The 27921-nt window shown below is 38.4% G+C and overlaps 1 protein-coding gene across 7 annotated transcripts in view; it reads left to right on the forward strand.

The window, feature by feature from the left end:
• The window catches only part of herc1 (HECT and RLD domain containing E3 ubiquitin protein ligase family member 1), a 108714-nt gene that overhangs the window by 11412 nt on the left and 69381 nt on the right, over positions 1–27921 (forward strand). For all 7 annotated transcript variants that reach the window (XM_055006365.1, XM_055006530.1, XM_055006395.1 and 4 more), the window contains exons 6-21: positions 893–989; positions 5398–5541; positions 5742–5869; positions 8774–8918; positions 9724–9895; positions 12813–12947; positions 14705–14870; positions 15046–15171; positions 18174–18395; positions 19881–20033; positions 21089–21221; positions 23184–23375; positions 24662–24886; positions 25338–25511; positions 27265–27379; positions 27465–27585. In XM_055006365.1, the coding sequence (XP_054862340.1) occupies positions 893–989; positions 5398–5541; positions 5742–5869; positions 8774–8918; positions 9724–9895; positions 12813–12947; positions 14705–14870; positions 15046–15171; positions 18174–18395; positions 19881–20033; positions 21089–21221; positions 23184–23375; positions 24662–24886; positions 25338–25511; positions 27265–27379; positions 27465–27585 (2448 nt within the window). The remainder of the gene's footprint in view (positions 1–892; positions 990–5397; positions 5542–5741; positions 5870–8773; positions 8919–9723; positions 9896–12812; positions 12948–14704; positions 14871–15045; positions 15172–18173; positions 18396–19880; positions 20034–21088; positions 21222–23183; positions 23376–24661; positions 24887–25337; positions 25512–27264; positions 27380–27464; positions 27586–27921) is intronic.

A 27921-nucleotide genomic window follows, 5' to 3' on the forward strand; every position in this document is an offset into this window, starting at 1 on the left:
GTCCAAAATGACTCAAAATGGTCCAAAATGACTAAAGATGTGGTTCAAAGTGACTTAAAATGGGTCCAAGATGATTGAATCGTTGCCCAAAATGACTCAAAATTTGTCCTGAATGACTAAAATTGTGTTGATAATGATGCAAACTTGTCCAAAATGAGAAAAACATTAGTCCAGAATGACAAAAAATTGTCCAAAATGGCTAGAAATTGTCCAAAATGGTTTAAAAGTTGCCACAAATTACTCAAAATTTGTCCTAAATAGTCAAAAAATTGTCCAAAATGACAAAAATGGTCCAAAATGGCAAAAAAATTCAAAAAGACTTAAAATGGGTCCAAAATGGTTTAAAAGTTGCACGAAAAGACTCAAAAATAGTCCAAAATGACTAAAAATTGTACAAAATGATTAAAAAGTGGTTCAAAAACACTTAAAATGGGTCCAAAATGGTTTAATATTTGCCCAAAATCACTTAAAAATTGTCCAAAATGAATAAATGTGTTGAAAATGACTCAGACTTGTCCAAAATGAGAAAAAATAGTCCAGAATGACCAAAAAAATGGTCCAAAATGGTCTAAAAATTCCTCAAAATTTCTCCTAAATGACTAAAAATGTGTCTAAAATGACCAAAAAAAATTTACAAAATGACTAAGAATTGACAAAACCTGTCCAAATCGACTCAGAAATAATAAAAAATGGCTCAAAATTGGTCAGAAATTGAATTGGACACCAGAACTGGTGCCGTTCAACGACATTTGTCGTCTTTCAGACTCAGACTTGAGTCAGTTAAATTGATAGTGTAATGATACCGCCACCTCCATGCCTGATGGTAGGTGTAATGTTTTTGTGTGTTTTCAGCATTACCGACCATAATAATAATGTGTGTGTTGTGTTGCAGGTGGTGGTTTGTGTGTCTGCAGGCTACAGACACAGCGCTGCAGTCAGTGAGGATGGAGAGTTGTACACCTGGGGCGAAGGAGACTTCGGGAGGTTAGGTAAGAAAAACCCTCAACACTAACAGTCTTTGTTTCTGGACAAAATGAGACACAATCTCTCGTTTTCTGCTCCTTAGAGAGTCCAGTTCTGACTTTTAGTCCCTTCAGTTTGGGACATGGACGTTATTTTGTCCTTCTGAACAGATTCTAAGTGATTTTAAACACTTTGCAAGTCATTTTGGTTAAATTAGGAGTCATTTTGAACCCTTTTTAAGCAATTTAAGGTGACTTTGAAGCCATTGTGGATAATTTTTAAATAGTTTTCTACAGAATTCTTTTGAGTGATTCTAGACAGTTTTTTGTTGTTTTCAACACATTTCTAATCATTTTGGACAGAATTTTTGACAAATTTTAAATCATTTGGATAATTTTTAAGGGATTCTTAAGACGTTTTGAGTCATTTGGACAAATTTGAAGTGATTTTAAGCAATTTGCGAGTCATTCATTAAACTGTGACTCCTTTTGGATCTTTTTTTGGCATTTCAAGTCTTTTGAGTATTTCTGGACAGTTTTTAACACATTTCCAGTTATTTTAGGCAGAATTTCTGACAAATTTTAAATCGTTTGGATAAATTTTGAGAGATTCTTAACACATTTGGATAAGTTTTGAGTCCTTTTGAACAGATTTTAGGTGATTTTTTAACAGTTTGCAAGTCATTCTAGACAAAGCATTTTGGTTAAATTGCAAGTTATTTTTGACCTTTTTTGTCATTTTGAACACCTTTAACCAATTTAAGGCAATTTTGAAGCCATTTTGGATAATTTTTGAGTCATTTTCTACAGAATTTAAGTGTTTTGAGTGAGTCTAGACATTTTTTTGTTGTTTTCAAAACATTTCTAGTCATTTTGGACAGAGTTTCTGCTAAATTTTAGATCATTTTGACCATATTTGTGTAATTCTTAACACGTTTTGAGTCGTTTGGACAAGTTTTAAGTGATTTTAAACATTTCGCGAGTCATTCCAGACAAGTCATTTTGAACATCTTTGAAGCAATTTAAGGTTAATTTTGGATCACCTTTGAGTCATTTTGTACAGAATTTATGTCTTTTGAGTAATTCTAGGCTCTTCTTGTTGTTGTTTTCAACACGTTTCTCGTCATTTTGGACAAATTTTAAATCATTTGGACAAGTTTTGAGCTGTTTGGTAATTTTGAACACATTCAAGCCATTTTAGTCAAATTGTAAGTTGTTTTGGATCATTTTTGAGTTGATTTGTAGATGTGTCAAGTCTCTTTGGACAACTTTTGAGTCATTTTGGACATTTTTTTCATCGTCAACGCATTTAGAATCGCTGAGGACAAATATTGAAGTCATTTGGATTTTGTTGGTCATTTTAAACACATTTTTGAATAAGTTTGGACAAATTTTTAGTCGTTTTCTACAAATGTTTTGAGTCACTGTGGACAAGTTTAAAGTTATTTTACACAAATATTGAGTCATTTTTGTTTAATTGTTCAACTGACTTGAACATTTTTCCAAAAATTTTAGTCATTTTAAGTCACTTAGCTTATAAAATAATAATAATGATTCATGTGATTTTGGCCATTAAAGCATAGAAACATGTTCTATTAAATACGTTCTGACCCAGTAAATATTCAGTGTTGAAGCTCCCAACATTTGTGATCTCCACCCGTAAACTTCCGTATTTCTGCTGATCAGACGCTCCTCAGGTGTGTTTTCTCACCGTTTAATCAGTTTTCTCACAGATTCTTGACCTACTTCTGCGTAGTTTCAACAAGTTTCATCAGGGCGTTGACATTTATCTAAACTTTCCGTTGACAGATGTGTTTCTTCAGGCTTCAGCTTTGAGGGACTCAAATACCAGAATGTCAGGATGAAGATATTTTTACATATTAGAGCACGAAAACCTTTTCCAGTCGACCCCCAAGTCAAATTATAGACGTGTGAATGTGGAGAAAGTGGAGCTCTTTAACTGATTTAATATTCTGGTGTCGTGCAAACACTTGTCTTCTTTCTCATGAATGTAAACAATCTGCAAGATGATGATGGATGAAATGAAACTCTTTTTGAGTAATGTTGAAAAAAAATATGCAATTTTTGTTTGTCTTTTTTTAAATTTACAGTCAGCTTGTTTTATTTATTATATATAATTATTTAATCCTTAATATACATCATTTTTCTTGCAAATAATGGCAAATGTCTTCAAAACAGCAATACGTTTTTGCTAAATTAAACAAAAAGTAAATAAGTCATTTTTCACATTTTTGATTAGTTTTACACATTTGTGAGTCATTCTGGACAAATTCAAAGTAGTTTTTTCACATTTTTGGGTCATTTTGGACAATTTTCGAGTCCATCTACGTAGTTTTTTAGTCATTTTGTCCAAATCTTGAGTCAGTTTTGATTATTTTTTGTAATTTTGACCTCATTTTAAGTCATTTTGCACAATTTTTGAGTCATTCTTATCAAGTTTTGAGTCCTTTCTGGTGACTTGGATAATTTTTGAATCATTTCAACAACTATTAAGTCATTTTAGAATTTATTTGTCATTTTGGTGAAAGTTTGAATTTTTTGCACAATTTTTGAGTAATTTTAATCAAATTTTGAATTATTTTGTTCTAGATTTACATCGTTTTGGATATTTTTTTGGTTCCTTTTTTACAATTTGGACACGCCTTGTGTCCTGAAGACAAATGTTAAATCATTTCAGATAATATTTGACTAATTCTAGACAAATTTTAAATCATTTCAATCAGTTTTTGAGTCATTTTGTCCAAATCTTGATCCAGTTTTGATTATTTTTGTAATTTTGACCTCATTTTAAGTCATTTTGTACAATTGTTGAGTCATTGTTTGAGTCCTTTCTGGTGAATTTTTGGACAATTTTTTGAGTCGTTTGAACAACTATTGAGTCATTTTGGAATTTATTTGTCATTTTGCAGAACATTTGAATTTTTTGCACAATTTTTGAGTAGTTTTAATCAAATTTTGAATCATTTTATTCTAAGTTTAGTCATTTTGGATATTTTTTGGTCATTTTGGACAATTTGAACAAATGTTGAGTCATCTAAGATAATATTTGACTAATTCTGGACAATTTTTTAATTATTTCGGACAATTTTTGAGTCATTTTGTCCAAATCTTGAGTCATTTAGGATTTTTTTTTGTTCATTTTTACACATTTCAAGTCATTGTCTACAAATCTTTATTTTAATTATTTTTTTAGTCAACGTGTTTTTATAATTTCACTAAATATTATCTTTAATAAACTGGTAAAAAAAAATACTTTTATTCAATCCTTAATATACATAATTATTCTTACAAATAATGGCAAATATCTTTAAAACAACAATACTGTCTGCTTAATTAAATGCAGTAAAAATGCTAAAATTTTATGGTCAAACATTAGAAATGAGCCAATTACCATTTTATATAAATAATAATTTATTTATGTGGACATTATGTATAGATTTGGCCGGCTTTATTGTTTTTTAATTTAGTCAACAATTAAATCTTTTAAATCTTTTCTGAGATTTTACTAAATATTTTCTTCCCCAAAGTGTGTAAAATCTGTCAAATAACAGACAAATATTTACTATTCTTTAATCCTTATAATGGCAAATTTTTAGAAAATGATCATGTTATAATTATATACAATTTATAATGTAATTTTTAGTGTATATAAATATAACTTTCTTAAAATTAATTTTATATAATAATATAATTTTTTTTAATTCTCGAAAAGAAATCACAAATTTTGTTGGATTTACAGAATAACAAATCAAAGCTTCTATTCTATTCTCTATTTTTTCTTTTTTGTGATTTAAATACAGCAAAATTTAATTAATTTTGAAGTCAAACACTGTAAAACAACAAATAACTTCATGTAAAAATACAGATTATTTGTAGTTTTGACTTCTTGTGTTTTGTTTTTTACCATCATGTGAATAATTTTTTCTATGATTTTATGAGATATTATCTGTAAGTAATAATAATAATAATAATAATAATGACAATGATATAGGAATACTTGGATGCTAGGACGCTTTGACAGTTAAAACATGCAATACAAAAATAATCACAGCAGATCGGTTGAATAAAATAAATAATAAAAATGCTAAGTTAAATTAGTAATTAGCTAGATTAGTTCTCATATCAACTGGGCAGTTTAAAAATTAGAAATTAAAAATCAAAAAATTAGAGAATTAACGATGAAGTTAAATTTAAAAAAACAAGCAAACAGGGAAGCTCAGTAAAATAAGAGTAAAGTATTCAAAAAAATTACAGTTAAAAAAGCGTAATTTTCCCGTTAGTTGCAGCTTTATGAGATGAACTTTTCTACAGAGACTGTGGATTTCCAGGAGCCCTGTGGTGACCTCCTGGTGATGTTTATTTCCAGTTTACGGTGTAAACAGCCTGACGTTTGCATGTGTTTCTGTGGATCCAGGTCACGGCGACAGCAACAGCAGAAACATTCCCACTCTGGTCAAAGACATCAGCAACGTTGGAGAAGTTTCCTGTGGAAGTTCTCACACCATCGCCCTTTCCAAGGACGGAAGAACCGTCTGGTCCTTTGGAGGAGGAGACAACGGTGTGTTTATCTGCATTAACGGCTGTTTTCATGGAGTAAAACACTGAATATTAGGGTTTAAAATACTCATTCTGATTACTGGATGTTTCCAGGTTTATTACAACCCATAAATGTTGTAGTTTAATGTGTTTCCAGTGTGTTTTCTGTCATTTTGCCGACTAAAATGTGAATAAATGATCAATCTGTGTGTCGTCCTGCAGGTAAACTGGGTCACGGTGACACTAACAGAGTCTACAAACCGAAGGTGGTGGAGGCGCTGCAGGGGATGTTCATCAGGAAAGTGTGTGCAGGAAGTCAGTCATCTCTGGCCTTAACCTCTACAGGACAGGTAGGACGTTATTCACCTGTAGATTCATTAATGTTAACCTTTACAGGACAGGTAGGACGTTATTCACCTGTAGATTCATTAATGTTAACCTTTACAGGACAGGTAGGACGTTATTCACCTGTAGATTCATTAATGTTAACCTTTACAGGACAGGTAGGACGTTATTCACCTGTAGATTCATTAATGTTAACCTTTACAGGACAGGTAGGACGTTATTCACCTGTAGATTCATTAATATTAACCTCTATAATACAGGTGGGACGTTATTCACCTGTAGATTCATTAATATTAACCCCTACAGGACAGGTAGGACGTTATTCACCTGTAAATTCATTAATATTAACCTCTATAATACAGGTGGGACGTTATTCACCTGTAGATTCATTAATATTAACCTCTATAATACAGGTGGGACGTTATTCACCTGTAGATTCATTAATATTAACCTCTATAATACAGGTAGGACGTTATTCACCTGTAGATTCATTAATATTAACTTCTACAGGACAGGTAGGACGTTATTCACCTGTAGATTCATTAATATTAACCTCTACAGGACAGGTAGGACGTTATTCACCTGTAGATTCATTAACATTAACCTCTACAGGACAGGTAGGACGTTATTCACCTGTAGATTCATTAATGTTAACCTTTACAGGACAGGTAGGACGTTATTCACCTGTAGATTCATTAATATTAACCTCTATAATACAGGTGGGACGTTATTCACCTGTAGATTCATTAATATTAACCCCTACAGGACAGGTAGGACGTTATTCACCTGTAAATTCATTAATATTAACCTCTATAATACAGGTGGGACGTTATTCACCTGTAGATTCATTAATATTAACCCCTACAGGACAGGTAGGACGTTATTCACCTGTAAATTCATTAATATTAACCTCTATAATACAGGTAGGACGTTATTCACCTGTAAATTCATTAATATTAACCTCTATAATACAGGTGGGACGTTATTCACCTGTAGATTCATTAACATTAACCTCTATAATACAGGTGGGACGTTATTCACCTGTAGATTCATTAACATTAACCTCTATAATACAGGTGGGACGTTATTCACCTGTAGATTCATTAACATTAACCTCTACAGGACAGGTAGGACGTTATTCCAGGTCTACTAACCCTGACCTCCTGTCGTTTCCCATTATTCCAGGTCTACTAACCCTGACCTCCTGTCGTTTCCCATTATTCCAGGTCTAGTAACCCTGACCTCCTGTCGTTTCCCGTTGTTCCAGGTCTACTAACCCTGACCTCCTGTTGTTTCCCTTTATTCCAGGTCTACTAACCCTGACCTCTTGTCGTTTCCCTTTATTCCAGGTCTACTAACCCTGACCTCCTGTTGTTTCCCATTATTCCAGGTCTACTGACCCTGACCTCCTGCCATTTCCCGTTATTCCAGGTCTACTAACCCTGACCTCCTGTCGGTTCCTGTTGTTCCAGGTCTACTAACCCTGACCTCCTACTCCAGGTCTACTAACCCTGACCTCCTGTCGGTTCCTGTTGTTCCAGGTCTACTAACCCTGACCTCCTCTCGTTTCCCGTTGTTCCAGGTCTACTAACCCTGAGTCCCGTTATTCCAGGTCTACTAACTCTGACCTCCTGTTGTTTCCTGTTATTCCAGGTCTACTAACCCTGACCTTTTGTTTCCCTTTATTCCAGGTCTACTAACCCTGACCTCCTGTTGTTTCCCGTTATTCCAGGTCTACTAAGCCTGACCTCCTGTCATTTCCCATTATTCCAGGTCTACTAACCCTGAGTCCCGTTATTCCAGGTCTACTAACCCGACCTTCTGTCGTTTCCCGTTATTCCAGGTCTACTAACCCTGACCTCCTGTAATTTCCCATTATTCCAGGTCTACTAACCCTGAGTCCCGTTATTCCAGGTCTACTAACCCTGACCTCCTGTCGTTTCCCGTTATTCCAGGTCTGCTAACCCTGACCTCCTACTCAGGTCTACTAACCCTGACCTCCTGTCGTTTCCCGTTGTTCCAGGTCTACTAAACCTGAGTCCTGTTATTCCAGGTCTACTAACTCTGACCTCCTGTTGTTTCCCGTTATTCCAGGTCTACTAACCCTGACCTTTTATTTCCCTTTATTCCAGGTCTACTAACCCTGACCTCCTGTTGTTTCCCGTTATTCAGGTCTACTAACCCTGACCTCCTGTCGTTTCCCATTATTCCAGGTCTACTAACCCTGAGTCCCGTTATTCCAGGTCTACTAACCCTGACCTCCTGTCGTTTCCCGTTATTCCAGGTCTACTAACCCTGACCTCCTGTCGTTTCCCTTTATTCCAGGTCTACTAACCCTGACCTCCTGTCGTTTCCCGTTATTCGAGGTCTACTAACCCTGACCTCCTATTCCAGGTCTACTAACCCTGACCTTCTGTCGTTTCCCGTTATTCCAGGTCTACTAACCCTGACCTCCTGTCATTTCCCATTATTCCGGGTCTACTAACCCTGAGTCCCGTTATTCCAAGTCTACTAACCCTGACCTCCTATTCCAGGTCTACTAACCCTGACCTCCTGTCGTTGCCCGTTGTTTCAGGTCTACTAACCCTGACCTCCTGTCGTTTCCCGTTATTTCAGGTCTACTAACCCTGAGTCCCGTTATTCCAGGTCTACTAACCCTGACCTCCTATTCCAGGTCTACTAACCCTGACCTCCTGTCGTTGCCCGTTGTTTCAGGTCTACTAACCCTGACCTCCTGTCGTTTCCCGTTATTCCAGGTCTACTAACTCTGACCTCCTGTTGTTTCCCGTTATTCCAGGTCTACTAACCCTGATCTCCTGTCGTTTCCCGTTATTCCAGGTCTACTAACCCTGAGTTCCGTTATTCCAGGTCTGCTAACCCTGACGTCCTGTTGTTTCCCGTTATTCCAGGTCTACGCCTGGGGCTGTGGTGCTTGTCTCGGCTGTGGATCTTCGGAGGCCACGGCTCTCAGACCCAAACTGATCGAGGAGCTGGCGACCACCAGAGTGGTGGACATCTCCATCGGAGACAGTCACTGTCTGGCTCTGTCCCACGGTAGGTCATTTCATTATCTGTGAGATTATAGACCATATAAACCATAAATAAAGATCTATAAACCAGGAATAGCTGCTGACTCAGCAGAACACAGCAGTAAAACTATAAACCTGTAAATAGGCAGAATGTTAACTGTTCAACACATTTTATATTCTGCTGTCAGAAACATTTACCTCATTTTGGTTCATTTTAAAGCTCTGCAGCTTTGCTCTGAGACAAACTCACATTAGAAGTCGTTTTTATTACTTTTCTGAGCCATTGTGGACAAATTTTAAGTCATATCACATTTTTGAATCATTTTGGACCTTTTTTTGTCATTTTGAACAAATTCTGATTAGTTTTTTTTCGTATTTTTTGGTAATTTTAAATAAATTGTAAGTCATTTTTCAATTGTTTTTTAGTAAGTTTGGACAAATTGTAAGTCATATTTTACAGTTTTGAATCACTGTGGACCTTTTCTGTCATTTGAATACGCTTAGAGTCATTTTGGACAAATTATAATTTCTTTTATCACATTTTTGAGTCATTTTGGACAAACACAAAGTTGTTTTTTGACATTTTTGGGTCACTTTGGACCTTTTTTGTTGTTTGGGATACATTTAGAGTCGTTTTAGACTAATTATACGTCTTTTTTGCCTTTTTGAGTAATTTGGAACAAATTCAAAGTCATTTTTCACATTTTCTAAAGCATGGGATATAATTTAAATTCAGCTTTAAGATGTGATATTCTGGTTTCTATCCTCAGATAACGAGGTGTACGCCCGGGGAACTTTATCATGTATTATTATGGGTTTCATGTCTTCAGATAACGAGGTGTATGCCTGGGGGAACAACTCCATGGGTCAGTGCGGTCAGGGGAACTCCACTGGTCCCATCACCAAACCCAAGAAGGTGGTCGGTCTGGATGGAGTGGCCATCCAGCAGATCTCAGCAGGAACCTCCCACAGCCTGGCCTGGACCGCCCTGCCCCGAGACAGGTGAGTCCTACTGGACAGGTAGCTATGGTTCTACAGGTAATGGGTACTACCAGCCTGACCTGGACAGGTGAGTTCTACAGGTAGCTACAGGTCGTTCAGCAGGTCTTACAGCAGGTCTTACAGCAGGTCTTATAGCAGGTCCTACAGCAGGTTCTACAGCAGGTCCTACAGGTAGCTATAGGTCCTACAGGTAGCTACAGGTCCTACAGGTAGCTACAGGTCCTACAGCAGGTCCTACAGCAGGTTCTACAGGTCCTACAGGTCCTACAGGTAGCTACAGGTCCTACAACAGGTCCTACAGGTAGCTACAGGTCCTACAGCAGGTCCTACAGGTAGCTACAGGTCCTACAGGTAGCTACAGGTCCTACAGGTAGCTACAGGTCCTACAGCAGGTCCTACAGCAGGTCCTACAGGTCCTACAGGTCCTACAGGTCCTACAGGTCCTACAGGTAGCTACAGGTCCTACAACAGGTCCTACAGGTAGCTACGGGTCCTACAGCAGGTCCTACAGCAGGTCCTACAGGTCCTACAGGTAGCTACAGGTAGCTACAGGTCCTACAGCAGGTCCTACAGCAGGTCCTACAGGTAGCTACAGGTCCTACAGCAGGTCCTACAGCAGGTCCTACAGCAGGTCCTACAGGTAGATACAGGTCCTACAGCAGGTCCTACAGCAGGTTCTACAGGTCCTACAGGTCCTACAGGTAGCTACAAGTCCTACAACAGGTCCTACAGGTAGCTACGGGTCCTACAGCAGGTCCTACAGGTCCTACAGGTAGCTACAGGTCCTACAGCAGCTCCTACAGCAGCTCCTACAGGTAGCTACAGGTCCTACAGCAGGTTCTACAGCAGGTCCTACAGGTAGCTACAGGTCGTTCAGCAGGTCTTACAGCAGGTCTTACAGCAGGTCTTACAGCAGGTCTTACAGCAGGTTCTACAGCAGGTCCTACAGGTAGCTATAGGTCCTACAGGTAGCTACAGGTCCTACAGGTAGCTACAGGTCCTACAGCAGGTCCTACAGCAGGTTCTACAGGTCCTACAGGTCCTACAGGTAGCTACAGGTCCTACAACAGGTCCTACAGGTAGCTACAGGTCCTACAGGTCCTACAGCAGGTCCTACAGGTAGCTACAGGTCCTACAGGTAGCTACAGGTCCTACAGGTAGCTACAGGTCCTACAGCAGGTCCTACAGCAAGTTCTACAGGTCCTACAGGTCCTACAGGTAGCTACAGGTCCTACAACAGGTCCTACAGGTAGCTACGGGTCCTACAGCAGGTCCTACAGCAGGTCCTACAGGTAGCTACAGGTAGCTACAGGTCCTACAGCAGGTCCTACAGCAGGTCCTACAGGTAGCTACAGGTCCTACAGCAGGTCCTACAGGTAGCTACAGGTCCTACAGGTAGCTACAGGTCCTACAGCAGGTCCTACAGCAGGTCCTACAGCAGGTCCTACAGCAGGTCCTACAGCAGCTCCTACAGCAGGTCCTACAGCAGGTCCTACAGGTAGCTACAGGTCCTACAGCAGGTCCTACAGCAGGTCCTACAGGTAGCTACAGGTCCTACAGCAGGTCCTACAGCAGGTCCTACAGGTAGCTACAGGTCCTACAGCAGGTCCTACAGCAGGTCCTACAGGTAGCTACAGGTCCTACAGCAGGTCCTACAGCAGGTCCTACAGGTAGCTACAGGTCCTACAGCAGGTCCTACAGCAGGTCCTACAGGTAGCTATAGGTCCTACAGCAGGTCCTACAGCAGGTCCTACAGGTAGCTACAGGTCCTACAGCAGGTCCTACAGCAGGTCCTACAGCAGGTCCTACAACAGGTCCTACAGCAGGTCCTACAGGTAGCTACAGGTCCTACAGCAGGTCCTACAGGTAGCTACAGGTCCTACAGCAGGTTCTACAGCAGGTCTTCTGGAGGCTGAAGGTCAGCGCTGATGAACAACTGCTGGAGTCAATAAAAAGTTGTGTAACTGAAGCTAAAGGGCAGAAAGCAGAAATACAGATGGAGAAGTTCAGAACCAGAGGAAAGGTGACCAAAGTATTTATAGATCATCTAACAGACCGGAGTTTATTTTAGGTCAAAGATGAGTTTACCTACAACTCCTGTTGACTAGAGCTGCTCCAACTCGACTCGTTGTCCAAGAATAATCTATGAAAGGGCACAAAAAAAAACTAGTGAGAGAAAGAGAAAAAAATACGAAAATGAAGATGTTTTTGCCAAAGAAATCAAATTTTAAGTCATTTTATCACATTTTTGAGTCACTTTGAACAAATTCAGAGTAATTTTTCTTCTTTTTTTTAACCCTTTTGGACAAATTTCAAGTGAATTTTCACATTTTTGAGTCAATGTGCACAAATTTAAATATTTTTTTCCACTAATTTTCGAGCCATTTTGGACACATTTTAAGTAATTTCATCACAGTATTGAATCATTTTGGACATTTTTGTCATTTTAAACACATTTAGACTCATTTTGGACGCATTTTAAGTCATTTTTCCACATTTTTGAGTTATTTTAGTAAAAATTTAAGTCATTTTTGAGAAATCTGGTCAAATTTCAAGTCAATCTTCACATTTTTTAAGTCAATCTGGACAATTTTTAAGTCATGTTTTTCACATTTTTGAGCCATTGGGAAAAATTCAGTCTTTCATATTTTTGGAAAAAATTGAAATCATTTTTTACATTTTTGAATCATTGTTGGACAAATTCTGTCGTTTTTTCAAAATTTTAAGTCAGTTTCCACATTCACACATTTCACAATGTTTTTTAGAGCTATATTTGTTCCAGATTTTTCACTTCCTGCTGCTTCTGTGTCAACTCTGTGTTCTCTGGTCCATCTTTATGAGTCCTCTGTCTGTGTGAATCTGAAGGATCAGGACTCTGCTGGAGGTTTTTTAATGTTTCCTGCTTCCTGTCCTCCAGGCAGGTGGTGGCTTGGCATCGTCCTTACTGTGTGGATCTGGAGGAGAGCACCTTCTCTCACCTGCGCTCCTTCCTGGAGCGATACTGTGACGGCATCAACAGTGAAGTTCCTCCTCTGCCCTTCCCCTCGTCCAGGTGAGACACCGAGGATAGACTAACCTGGAAAATAAAATATGATTACACTTTCTTTAGTCTTCTGCAGAAATGTTGTTTTGTTTCTGAGCTCCTGAATCCCATAATCTGAATTACAAAACCCAAAACCAGTGAAGTTGGCACGTTGTGTAAATTGTAAATAAAAACAAAATACAATGATTTGCAAATCCCTTTCAACCTATAATCAGTTGAATATACTGCAAAGACACGATACTTAACGTTCGAACTGGTAAACTTTGCTATTTTTTGCAAATATTAGCTCATTTGGAATTTGATGCCTGCAACATGTTTCAAAAAAGCTGGCACAAGTGGCAAAAAAGACTGAGAAAGTTGAGGAATGCTCATCAAACACTTATTTGGAACATCCCACAGGTTAACAGGCTGACTGGGAACAGGTGGGTGCCATGATTGGGTATAAAAGCAGCTTCCCTGAAATGCTCAGTCATTCACAAACAAGGATGGGGTGAGGGTCACCACTTTGTAAACAAATGCATGAGCAAATTGTCGAACAGTTTAAGAACAACATTTCTCAACGAGCTATTGCAAGGAATTTAGGGATTTCATCATCTACGGTCCGTAATATCATCAAAAGGTTCAGAGAATCAGGAGAAATCACTGCACGTAAGCGGCAAGGCCGAAAACCAACACTGAATGCTCGTGACTTTCGATCCCTCAGGCGGTACTGCATCAAAAACCGACATCAGTGTATAAAGGATATCACCACATGGGCTCAGGAACACTTCAAAAAACCACTGTCAGTAACTACAGTTCGTCGCTACATCTGTAAGTGCAAGTTAAAACTCTACTATGCAAAGAAAAAGCCATTTATCAACAACACCCAGAAACGCCGCCGGGTTCGCTGGGCCCGAGCTCATCTAAGATGGACTGATGCAAAGTGGAAAAGTGTTCTGTGGTCTGACGAGTCCACATTTCAAATTGTTTTTGGAAACTGTGGACGTCGTGTCCTCCGGACCAAAGAGGAAAAGAACCACCCGAACTGTTATAGGCGCAAAGTTCAAAAGCCAGCATCTGTGATGGTATGGGGGTGTATTAGTGCCCAAGGCATGGGTAACTTACACATCTGTGAAGGCACCATTGATGCTGAAAGGTACATACAGGTTTTGGAGCAACATATGCTGCCATCCAAGCAACGTCTTTTTCATGGACGCCCCTGCTTATTTCAGCAAGACAATGCCAAGCCACATTCTGCACGTGTTACAACAGCATGGCTTCGTAGTAAAAGAGTGCGGGTACTAGACTGGCCTGCCTGCAGTCCAGACCTGTCTCCCATTGAAAACGTGTGGCGCATTATGAAGCGTAAAATACGACAACGGAGACCCCGGACTGTTGACCAACTTAAGCTGTACATCAAGCAAGAATGGGAAAGAATTCCACCTGAAAAGCTTCAAAAATTGGTCTCCTCAGTTCCCAAACGTTTACTGAGTGTTATTAAAAGGAAAGGTGATGTAACACAGTGGTAATAATGCCCCTGTGCCAACTTTTTTGCCATGTGTTGCTGCCATTAAATTCTAAGTTAATGATTATTTGTAAAAAAAAAAAAAGTTTCTCAGTTTGAACATTAAATATCTTGTCTTTGCAGTGTATTCAGTTGAATATAAATTGAAAAGGATTTGCAAATCATTGTATTCTGTTTTTATTTATGATTTACACAACGTGCCAACTTCACTGGTTTTGGGTTTTGTACAATAACCATAATATTTATTCTGGGATGCCTGCAGGGAGCACCACAACTTCCTGAAGTTGTGCCTTCGCCTCTTGTCCAATCACCTGGCTCTGGCCCTGGCGGGGGGTGTGGCCACCAGCATCCTAGGTCGCCAGGCGAGGCCTCTGAGGAACCTCCTGTTCAGACTGATGGACTCGTCGGTGCCGGACGAGATCCAGGAGGTGAGAGAAGATTCTGGGATTCTGCTTGGATCAGATTATCTACTGATATTTTAATAGCTAAAATTTCACAAACATCTCAATAAACATCCAACTGTAAAGTTCATGTGTCACTTTTCCATTCAGGTGGTGAGCTAGACTCTGTAGATAAAGTTGATGTTTGTGATTTTCCCTCCAGGCAGTGATCGAGACTCTGTCGGTCGGAGCCACCATGCTGCTGCCTCCACTGAGGGAGAGGATGGAGCTGCTTCACTCTCTGCTGCCTCAAGGACCAGACCGATGGGAGAGTCTCTCCAAAGGACAGGTAGAACACATCAAACAGAAGCAGACCATAGCTACCTGTCAGGGGTTGGATGGATGGATGGATGGATGGACGGTTGATTGGATGGATGGACAGTTGATTGGTTGGATGGATGGATGCTTGGATGGTTGGTTGGTTGATTGGTTGGATTGATGGATAGATGGATGGATGGATGGATGGTTGAATGAATGGTTGGTTGGATGGTTGAATGAATGGTTGGTTGGATGGGTGGATGGATGTGTAGTGACTTTACCTGTAGTCACTGAGGTGGCAGTTGGTATGTGATGCGTGCAGCTTCAAATTAACAGTGTTTCTGCTCAGTTGTATTTGATGTTCCATTTATTGACAGCAGTTGCAGGTAAGTCACCATTCAGTCCATACATTAAGTTTCCAATAAACCAAAAATGCACAACTTGACAACATTCACCTGCTTGACACGGTGTTTAGCACGGTCAAAAACTGTTTGGCTTCATTCTCAAACTGCACACCTGCATTCACTCATTCATTAGCCGTTATATATGCAGTCCACTCCCTACAGTGGACAACCCTGTGGCTCCTAAAGCCACACCCACACAGTCATACCCACACTCAGAATAATCAAAACGAAGAGATCATATTTTGGCTCCAACAGGATGGATGAATGGATGGATGGATACATGATTTTATTTAGCAAACATGTGCTATGCTCACTGGGTTATTAGAAATAATGTTTTTTTGGTGAACAGACGACAGGAAGTAGTTTTCATTGAACTGTATACAGAGTTTTGTACGTTTTTTAGATCTTTTACCACAGACATAAAGTGTCACAGGTCAGTTAGTTTTCATAGAACCAATAATAAACTAAAAGTTGTGGTTGTCAGTCTGACCGGTGTAACCTCTGGAGAACTCCTGATTTTCCGTCTTCAGAGAACGTTCCATGCCAGCAGAGAACTGAGTTCTATTTGGACGGCCTGATGCTGACGTTCAGTAAAGCTGTTCTAATGAGATCTGGATGTTTGAGCTGCTTACATCACAGTTACCTGCTTTAAATGTCGACACAGCGTTTATGTTCTGACTTATTCTGTAACCGAACATCGACTCAAACACTGAATATCTTTATTTACCCGACAGAAACAGTTCAAACTGTTCGTTTACTAAATGCTGAACTATTTTCCGCTTTATATCGAAACTCTTTATATAGAAACACGAGTTGGTCACAGTTTGTTGGTTCACATCAACATTTTCAGCACAAATCCTTTAAAAACTGACTCAAGGATTTGTTTAAAATCTATACGTATAAATAAATCAATGAGTGATTATAACGAGAAAGAAAATAACATTGTTATATAATCTATTATTCTTACTTTTAAATAATAAAAATAACAATAATATTTATTATTTTAAAATATTATATTAATATTTATGTTATTATCTAATAATAATAAAAATAATAATAGATTATTTTTACAATTTGTGGATTTTTATTTTGTTATCTACTTTTGTAAATTTTGTATTTTTCTTAGTAGGTTTCTGTGGACTTTTAAAAGAAAGACTCGTCGTAGTTTATTAATAAACTAATTTCATAACTCACAGTTTAATGGTTTCCTGTTTTTGTTGTATGGAAATACGATTTTTGTGTACGGTTACTTTATTAATCCTGAAAGAAGTTGTTTCTCCAGATGTTGTTTAGAAAACTAAATTACAGAACCAGAATAAATGATAGAAAAGCAGCAACATAAAGGTCCAAAACATCCTGAAAATTAAAATGTGAGCTAAAAGTGAGCTGAAATAAGACTAGAACAGAAAAAGTGTTGAACTGTCTGTATTTTAATGTTTTATTTTTGTGATTAGCATGAAGGACTAGCCTGGTTCCTGGCTATAGCTAACTTGATTGTTGGTATTTCTGTGTTTATAATTTATGTATAACCTGTTGGTGTTTCTGTGTTTATATATAATTTATGTATAACCTGTTGGTGTTTCTGTGTTTATATATAATTTATGTATAACCTGTTGGTGTTTCTGTGTTTATATATAATTTATGTATAACCTGTTGGTGTTTCTGTGTTTATATATGATTTATCTATAACCTGTTGGTGTTTCTGTGTTTATATATAATTTATCTAAAACCTGTTGGTGTTTCTGTGTTTATATATAATTTATGTATAACCTGTTGGTGTTTCTGTGTTTATATATAATTTATCTATAACCTGTTGGTGTTTCTGTGTTTATATATAATTTATGTATAACCTGTTGGTGTTTCTGTGTTTATATATAATTTATCTAAAACCTGTTGGTGTTTCTGTGTTTATATATAATTTTAACTAACCTGAACGTTGGTGTTTCTGTGTTTATATATAATTTATCTATAACCTGTTGGTGTTTCTGTGTTTATATATAATTTTAACTAACCTGAACGTTGGTGTTTCTGTGTTTATATATAATTTATGTATAACCTGTTGGTGTTTCTGTGTTTATATATAATTTATGTATAACCTGTTGGTGTTTCTGTGTTTAAATATAATTTATGTATAACCTGTTGGTGTTTCTGTGTTTATATATAATTTATCTAAAACCTGTTGGTGTTTCTGTGTTTATATATAATTTATGTATAACCTGTTGGTGTTTCTGTGTTTATATATAATTTATCATTAACTAACCTGAACGTTGGTGTTTCTGTGTTTATATATAATTTAACTATAACCTGTTGGTGTTTCTGTGTTTATATACAATTTATCTATAACTAACCTGAACGTTGGTGTTTCTGTGTTTATATATAATTTATCTATAACCTGTTGGTGTTTATATACAATTTATCTATAACTAACCTGAACGTTGGTGTTTCTGTTTATATATAATTTATCTAAAACCTGTTGGTGTTTCTGTGTTTATATATAATTTATGTATAACCTGTTGGTGTTTCTGTATTTATATATAATTTATCTATAACTAACCTGAACGTTGGTGTTTCTGTGTTTATATACAATTTATCTATAACTAACCTGGTTTCCTGGCTCTCGTCCTCCCAGCGGATGCAGCTGGACATCATCCTGACCAGCCTCCAGGACCACACCCACGTGGCCTCCCTGCTGGGCTACAGCTCTCCGGCCGACGGACCCGAGGTTCTGTCCTCCGGTCAGACCTTCACGGCGTCTCCAGACCCAAACTACAGCAGCACCACGGGACACCCGGACACCCACCTGGCCGAGATCCTGATGAAGACGCTGCTCAGAAACCTGGGCTTCTACACCGTGAGTTCGTCACCATCTTCATCGTAATAGAGCTCAGTTTTATGGAGCGATAAAATGGATAAATGTCAAAAGAGAATCTAGAGGGTCGTACCATCTCAAATCATGCATTTGTTTGGAAGGATTTCTGCAATAATCTAGATATTTATGAAGATAAATAATAAACAGATGTTAGTTTTTAATTCCCTGCACTGACAATAAATAGGCATCAGGAAGACACACTCCTTCTTTAGGTTCTGTTATGTTTGATTTTCATCTTTGTAATGCAGTTTATTTTCATTTAAATCTCTATTTTTTGTTTATTTTTATGGTCTTTACACGCTTCTAGGTTTATTTAAAGTCTTTATTTTTGCCTTTTGTTAAAATTCTACCTAGAACAATTCCACTTAGGCTCTAGTTTAATACAGAATTGTAGAGAAAGGGTAATTCCATTTGAAATATGCACATTTTTAGAACAATTTCTGCAACAATTTCTAAAATCCAGATATTTATGAAAATAAATAACAGCCAGGCGTTAGTTCTTTGTTTGCCAGACTCAAAAACAAGTTTGGTTTTCTATTTTGGAGTGCTTTTTCTGACTAATTTTAACTGGATTTTGAATTTGTTTTAATTATTCTTCTATGTTTCTGTGCTTTTAAGACTTTTTTTAAACAATTGTCTCAAACTTGTACTTTGCAGAAGTCCATTTAATGTCTTGTTTTACACAGAAATGAAGGAAAATAATTATTTAACCTTAAATGATCAACTTTTTAGAACAATTTCTGCACTAATTTTGAAAACATGAGTAATTATAAAGATAAATAACAGCCAGGTGTTAGTTTTTAGTTCCCTGGACTCACAGTTGGCTGTGATAAAAAATATATGTGATATAAATAAATAAAAATACAAACAAGAAGGCATCTAAAATAAAATATTTGCCTCCATGTTTATTTAAAATCTTTGTAGAAAAATGGTTATTTAACCTCAAATCATCAACATTTTTGTATCATAAACTATAGATATTTAAAATTGCATATTTAAAAATGAATCAGTTTTTAGTTTGTCATATAAATTATTATCTGAGATAATGTTTTTAAAAAAAAATAAAAATTTAAATGGCCCATTTCAGGACGTTGCTGAAAAGTGTGTCGACTGGAAATTTTTCTAAATTTTATCTCAGAAATTCTCTGATTCTTAAAACTAAAATGTCACAGAAACCTTTATAAATATTCAGATTTTGCACTATAAAAAGTTCAGAGACAGTTGAGCAGAAATTCTTCTTTCAAAATTTGAGATGAAATGACCAAAAGAAAACAACAACCAGAAGTTAGCTTCCTGCACTTTCAGGTGTGGACTGATGTTTTTATTCCATTTTATTGATCGTTATTGGTAGTTTGGAGGACATTTCTGTTGTCTTGTTTTGGGTGTAATCAGCTCTATGTACTCTGGTCGAGCAGGAACGATGTGATTTTGTATAAAATATCTGGTCTGTGTGCGTTTGTGTTTCAGGACCAGGCGTTCGGTGAGCTGGAGAAGAACAGCGACAAACTGCAGCAGGGAACTTCTTCCTCCGACAGCAGCCAACCGGCTCACCTCCACCAGCTGCTGTGTTCGCTGCAGAAACAGCTGCTGGCTTTTTGTCACATCAACTCAGTTACCGAGGTACAGAAACACTCAAACACCAGGAAAATAACAGAAAAAATACAGGAAGGAAGAGTCAATAACAGGAAATACAGGATGGATGGATGGATGGTTGGATGGATGGATGGATGGATGGATGGATGGATGGATGGATGGATGAATGGTTGGTTGGTTGGTTGGTTGGTTGGTTGTTTGGTTGGTTGGTTGGTTGGTTGGTTAATGGATGGATGGATGATTTGATGATTGGTTGTTGGATGGTTGGTTGATTGGATAGTTGGATGGATGGATGAATGGTTGGTTGGTTGGATGGATGGTTGGTTGGATAATTGGATGAATGGTTGAATGGTTGGTTGGTTGGATGGAACACAATCAGAAAGATGTCGTGTTTCTCCAGAGGGATCATGTGATCACATTAAAACATATGATGATGTTCATGTAATTCCAGATTTCACACGCTTCTTTTAAATGGTAGTAAAATGACGTTAAACTCCGGTTTGAGCTTTTTTTTGCCTTTGAGCTGTTTCTTGATAAAATGAGTAGATGTCAGCGGAAAGTCAGGAAAACTTTAGAAGCCACCAGACAGTCTGCAAAAAAAATAGTTCTTAATGGAGTCACTTTATGAGGCTTATAACATTTCAGTAGCAGAATAAAATGTGCAAGTTTGGATAATTTTAATTTATTTAAAGGTTTGTCTGGGTTGAAGTGTGTTAACATCATGGAACTGATATAAAATATGAGTTAGAGCAACGTAATTCCTCCAAAACTACTGCTATAGATGTTACAGGTTACATGGAGGATGTTTCCCTACAGGGTTCCAGTCATTTATTTAGAAGTAAACCAGCGTTTCTTCCCTCTCAGGGAAACATTCAGTGTAAACTGAAGTCCTCTGAGCATCAGTTAGTCTGGAATGGACTCGTGATTAAACCTTCAGATCAACCAACCGATCCACCAGAACCCCTGGAAGAAGCAGAGCTAGTCAGCAGCACGTTTATAAACCAGTGATTTCACCTCACAAAGCTTCATTCTGATCATTTGATGTGTTTAAACCTCTGACATTTCCACGTTTGTTTGTGCAGAACTCCAGCAGCGTTGCTGTGCTCCACAAACACCTCCAGCTGCTGCTGCCTCACGCCACCGACATCTTCTCCAGATCTGCAGCTCTGATTAAAGAAAGCTCCTGGAACGGCAGCATCCGGGAGAAACTACAAGGTGAAACAGAGAGCACACGTTACAGAATACGCCTGCTGTAGAACCACTGCTGGTTTTACACTCTAATATTAGGGTTCTGACCAGTTTTAGACTCTAATATTAGTGTTCTGACCGGTTTTAGACTCTAATATTAGTGTTCTGACCAGTTTTAGACTCTAATATTAGTGTTCTGACCGGTTTTTAGACTCTAATATTAGTGTTCTGACCGGTTTTAGACTCTAATATTAGTGTTCTGACCGGTTTTAGACTCTAATATTAGTGTTCTGACTGGTTTTTAGACTCTAATGTTAGTGTTCTGACCGGTTTTAGACTCTAATATTAGTGTTCTGACCGGTTTTAGACTCTAATATTAGTGTTCTGACCGGTTTTAGACTCTAATATTAGTGTTCTGACCAGTTTTAGACTCTAATATTAGTGTTCTGACCGGTTTTTAGACTCTAATATTAGTGTTCTGACCGGTTTTAGACTCTAATATTAGTGTTCTGACCGGTTTTAGACTCTAATATTAGTGTTCTGACTGGTTTTTAGACTCTAATGTTAGTGTTCTGACCGGTTTTAGACTCTAATATTAGTGTTCTGACCAGTTTTAGACTCTAATATTAGTGTTCTGACCGGTTTTAGACTCTAATATTAGTGTTCTGACCGGTTTTAGACTCTAATATTAGTGTTCTGACCGGTTTTAGACTCTAATATTAGGGTTCTGACCAGTTTTAGACTCTAATATTAGTGTTCTGACTGGTTTTTAGACTCTAATGTTAGTGTTCTGACCGGTTTTAGACTCTAATATTAGTGTTCTGACCAGTTTTAGACTCTAATATTAGTGTTCTGACCGGTTTTAGACTCTAATATTAGGGTTCTGACTGGTTTTTAGACTCTAATGTTAGTGTTCTGACTGGTTTTTAGACTCTAATATTAGTGTTCTGACTGGTTTTACACTCTAATATTAGTGTTCTGACCAGTTTTTAGACGTATATGATCTGTTTGGTTCTCTACTTGGAGTCTCTCCGGTGTGTGGATAACTGCACGGATTATTCTTGACTATGGAAAAATACCCATATTGCACAAGGTTTTTGCTTATTTTGTGGTGACTTTGTGTCTTTTAATGGTGGTTTTTCATCATTTTGTGGCGATTCTGCATCTTTTGTTCTGATGTTGCATCTTTCTGTGGTGATTTTTGCACCTTTCAGTGGTGATTTTCCATTTTCTTGTTGCAATTTTGCGTCTTTTGTGGAGATTTTGTCTTTGAATGGTGATTTTTGCATCTTTGTGGCAATTTTGCATCTTATAGTGGTGATTTTGTGAAGTTTAATGGTGATTTTGTGTAATTTAATGGCGATTTTTCTTTTTTTTGTGATTGCAAACCTTATCAGCGTAAATAATTTATAGATGTACATAAACAGTTAGTATTAGCAGCAGATTAATTAACTGTAACCTGGTTATTTTCTGCTGAAGTGATCAGAACAGTCTGGGAGCAGAGCAGCTGCAGCGGATTTCAGAAAAAACAATGATATCAGCTGTAATATTACGTCTTTTTGTGGTGATTTTTCATCTTTTTGTGGCCACAAAATGCAAAAAAAAAGTCCAAAGTAAAAATGTGTCTTTTTCTGTTTCAGTGACAGACTGTTGCAGAAACATCGACCAAACTGTTCAGTCTGACAGCAGCAGGAAGGAAGGATTGATTATTGATCGTATTATTGTTTATTATTAATGAAACTTTTGCTCTTTTTAGCTCTTTATGTTATAAATTATTTGCACTGATTGATTGAAATCTCTTTCGCCGCTGAAATGATTTAATTTTGACATCTTTTAATGACTTTACTCTTTACTTTTTCCTCTTTTTTGATTAATTTGTGTCTTTAAAGCAGATTTGAACCCAGAACTCTCCGACATTTGAGCTGATTTTCCACCCATCTGTGATATTTCTGTGTTTTCTCACCACTCTTCTCTATATCTGGTCTCCAGGTGTGATCTACGTGTCGGCGGCCGGCAGCATGTTGTGTCAGATCGTCAACTCTGTGCTGCTGCTGCCGGTGTCGGTGGCCAGACCTCTGCTGAGCCACCTGCTGGACCTGCTGCCTCCTCTGGACCGCCTGAACCGGCTGCTGCCTGCCGCCTCCCCTCTGGAGGACCAGGAGCTGCAGTGGCCTCTGCACGGTGAGAGTTAAAGCTAAAAACATGGATTAAATCATCAAAACATGCACTGTACAGTCACTCATCTGTTTCAGGTTGACTTTATGTGTTATATTTCTGTGTAAAAATATTAGTTTGATTGTTTCCTACACAATATTCAAGTTTTTCAGCCTCTGCACGGTGAGAATTAGGAATACAAAACCTGGACATGGATTAAATGGTCAAAACATTTACTGTACTGTCACTCATCTGTTTCAGGTTGACTTTATGTATTACATGTGTTTGGAAAAATATTGGATTGATTGACAAAGTGACTTAAAATGTGTCTAAAATGACTTGAAATGTGTTCAGGATAACAAAAACATTCCAAAACAACTAAACAGTTGTACTTATTTACCTAAAAATTGGCTAAAGACTCAAAGACTGTCCAAAATGACTTAATATTTGTCCTAAGAATGGCTGAAAAGTCGTGCAAAAGACTGAAAAATTGCCCTGATGACCAACAAAGTTTCCAAACTGAGCTAACATTTGTACCTAATTACCTAAAAAAATAACTCAAAATGGGTTTAAAATGACAAGAACAATCCAATAAACTTAACATTTGTACTTAATTACCTAAAAAATGACTCAAAATGACAAAAACAATTGGAAACAACTAAAGATTTTTACTTAATTAACAGAAATGTCTAGAAATGTGTTTAAAATGACAAAACATTTGTACTTATTTACCTAAAAAATGTCTTGAATGGGGTTTAAGATAACAAAAACTGTCCAAAATCACTTAACATTTGTCTTAAGAATGGCTGAAAAGTTGTGCAAAAGACTAAAAAATTTGTCCTGATGACCAAGAAAGTTTCCAAACTGAACTTAACATTTGTACTTAATTACCTAAAAAATGTCTAATAACAGCGTAAAATGTGTTTAAAATGACAAAAACAATCCAAAATAACAACATTTGTGCCTATTTACCTAAAAAATAACCAGAATAACTAAAAAATTAACCAAAACAACACAAAAATCATCCAGAATGACTCAAACATTGAGCATTGCCCAAAATGACAAAAAAAATCCAGATTGACTCAAAAGCTCATCCAAAATGACTTAGGATTTGTACTTAATTACCTATGAAATGACAAAAAATTTCCAAATTGACTCAACATTTGTCTCAAGTAATCAAAACTTAACTCAGAGACTCAAACATTGTGTTTCTGTAACCGACACTGAAGGCCAGGAGGAACCAGAATTCTTCTCTCCACAGATGTTTTCTGTTTCTGACGTGTCCACCACCTGTCTACATCTTGTCCCTTCAGGTACGTCGGACTTTGCGGAACCGGCCTCGGGGATGTCGCTGCCCCAGCCGGCCCTGTCCTGGGTCTGGCTGGTGGACCTGGAGAGGACGGTGGCCCTGCTGGTGGGACGCTGTCTGGGAGGGATGCTGCAGGGGGCGCCCACGTCTCTGGAGGAACAGGACACCGCCTACTGGTTGAAAACACCGCTGTTCAGCAACGGACTGGAGATGGACATCCCTCAGCTAGGTACAGAAGATAAAATTTTATTACCACACAGCATGAGAATCAAAGTCCTAATAAATATAACAATCTAGAGTTCTGATGATTATAAACAAATCTAATTCTAAGCCCTGGTAAATATAAAAACTCTAAATGTGAGCAGTACTATATAAAGACATAAAAATATGTCTATGTCTAAAATTTTAAAGCTGCCATAAAATGGTTCAAAATTTGTCCAAAATTATTTGAGAATTGTCTGAAATGACCAAAAAAAACATCTAAATGGCTGAAACTTTGTTCAAAATGATAAAAACATCAATAAAATAAAGGTGGCATGCCTCAAAAACAGTGAACAGAACAGCGAGTTGTTGGAGATACATTCAGCATGGTGAACCACAGACCCATATAATGGCTCAGTTTCTGTTTGCTTTAGTTGTTTCTTGAGTTTCTGAGCTGATAAATGTCTGTTAACTTCCAGACACCTGCATCAGCTCGTTACTGGAAGCTGCTCTGTCCGGTAACGAGGAGCAGAAACCCTTCGACTGCACTCTGCGTCCAGACCTCAGCGTCCTGGTGGATTTAGCTCTGGGCTCGTCTAAAGAACCGGCCAACAGCCTCTGGATCAACATGCAGGACTACGCCATCAGCAAAGGTCCCAACATAACCAACCGTACCCGACTGTACCCAACATAACCAACTGTACCCGACTGTAGCCAAAATAACCAACTGTACCCGACTGTAGCCAACATAACCAACTGTACCCGACTGTAGCCAAAATAACCAACTGTACCCGACTGTACCCAACATAACCAACTGTACCCGACTGTAGCCAAAATAACCAACTGTACCCGACTGTAGCCAAAATAACCAACTGTACCCGACTGTAGCCAACATAACCAACTGTACCCAACTGTACCCAACATAACCAACTGTACCCGACTGTAGCCAAAATAACCAACTGTACCCGACTGTAGCCAACATAACCAACTGTACCCAACTGTACTCAACATAACCAACTGTACCCGACTGTAGCCAAAATAACCAACTGTACCCGACTGTAGCCAACATAACCAACTGTACCCAACTGCACCCAACATAACCAACTGTACCCGACTGTAGCCAAAATAACCAACTGTACCCGACTGTACCCAACATAACCAACTGTACCCGACTGTAGCCAAAATAACCAACTGTACCCGACTGTAGCCAAAATAACCAACTGTACCCGACTGTAGCCAACATAACCAACTGTACCCAACTGCACCCAACATAACCAACTGTACCCGACTGTAGCCAAAATAACCAACTGTACCCGACTGTACCCAACATAACCAACTGTACCCAACTGCACCCAACATAACCAACTGTACCTAGTTGTACCTGACTGTACCCAACATAACCCACTGTACCCAACATAACCAACTGTACCTGACTGTACCCAACATAACCAACTGTAACCAACTGTACCCAACTGCACCCAACATAACCAACTGTACCCGACTGTAGCCAACATAACCAACTGTACCCAACTGCACCCAACATAACCAACTGTACCCGACTGTAGCCAAAATAACCAACTGTACCCGACTGTACCCAACATAACCAACTGTACCCGACTGTAGCCAAAATAACCAACTGTACCCGACTGTAGCCAAAATAACCAACTGTACCCGACTGTAGCCAACATAACCAACTGTACCCAACTGCACCCAACATAACCAACTGTACCCGACTGTAGCCAAAATAACCAACTGTACCCGACTGTACCCAACATAACCAACTGTACCCAACTGCACCCAACATAACCAACTGTACCTAGTTGTACCTGACTGTACCCAACATAACCCACTGTACCCAACATAACCAACTGTACCTGACTGTACCCAACATAACCAACTGTAACCAACTGTACCCAACTGCACCCAACATAACCAACTGTACCCGACTGTAGCCAAAATAACCAACTGTACCCAACTGCACCCAACATAACCAACTGTACCCGACTGCACCCAACATAACCAACTGTACCTAGTTGTACCTGACTGTACCCAACATAACCCACTGTACCCAACATAACCAACTGTACCTGACTGTACCCAACATAACCAACTGTAACCAACTGTACCCAACTGCACCCAACATAACCAACTGTACCCGACTGTAGCCAAAATAACCAACTGTACCCAACTGCACCCAACATAACCAACTGTACCCGACTGTACCCAACATAACCAACTGTACCTAGTTGTACCTGACTGTACCCAACATAACCAACTGTACCCAACAAAACCAACTGTACCCAACTGTACCCGACTGTACCCAACATACCCAACTGTACCCGATTCGACCCAACTGAACCCTCAGTAGCTGCAGTCATTAACCCTACACTACTGTTTCTGTTTCAGACTGGGACAATGCGTCCCTCAGTAATGAGTCTCTGCTGGACACGGTGTCCAGGTTTGTGTTGGCAGCGTTACTGAAGCATACCGGGCTGCTGGGCCAAGCCTGTGGAGAGGGAAGGTACCGGAACTTTGATATATACACCTGACCAGAAGTTTACATCCCATAAACAACACATTTATCATCTCTATCTGGTTTCTATCAGATACCAGCCCTCCAAGTCTCTGGCTGAAGTTTACCGCAGCGTCTATAAGGTACGAAACCGACTGCTAGCCTGTAAGAACATGGACTTCATCCAGACCAGGTCTTCCTCACGGGAGAGGAGGGTGAGTAACCAGACAGTCAACAAGTTTGTCACATACAGCAGCGAAAAACAGCAAAGAAACCGGTTAAAAACACTGAAAGCACAACAAAACAGGACTGAAAACAGCCCTAAAAAACAGAAAAAATCCTAAATCATGAGGAGAATAAAGAGACTATTAAACTGAACACGCATATTTTAATTTAGTGAAGTTGTTTTAGGGTTGTCTGATTAAAATATGATGTCATTTGACAAAAAAATGCATTTTTACTGCATTATCGTCACATTATTAGCTGTAGAACACAATAAAACGACAAAAATCACAGCAAAACAGTACAGAAAACAGTCTTACAAAATAGAA

The sequence above is a fragment of the Amphiprion ocellaris genome, chromosome 1 (assembly GCF_022539595.1).
Source record: "Amphiprion ocellaris isolate individual 3 ecotype Okinawa chromosome 1, ASM2253959v1, whole genome shotgun sequence".
NCBI lineage: Eukaryota > Metazoa > Chordata > Actinopteri > Pomacentridae > Amphiprion > Amphiprion ocellaris.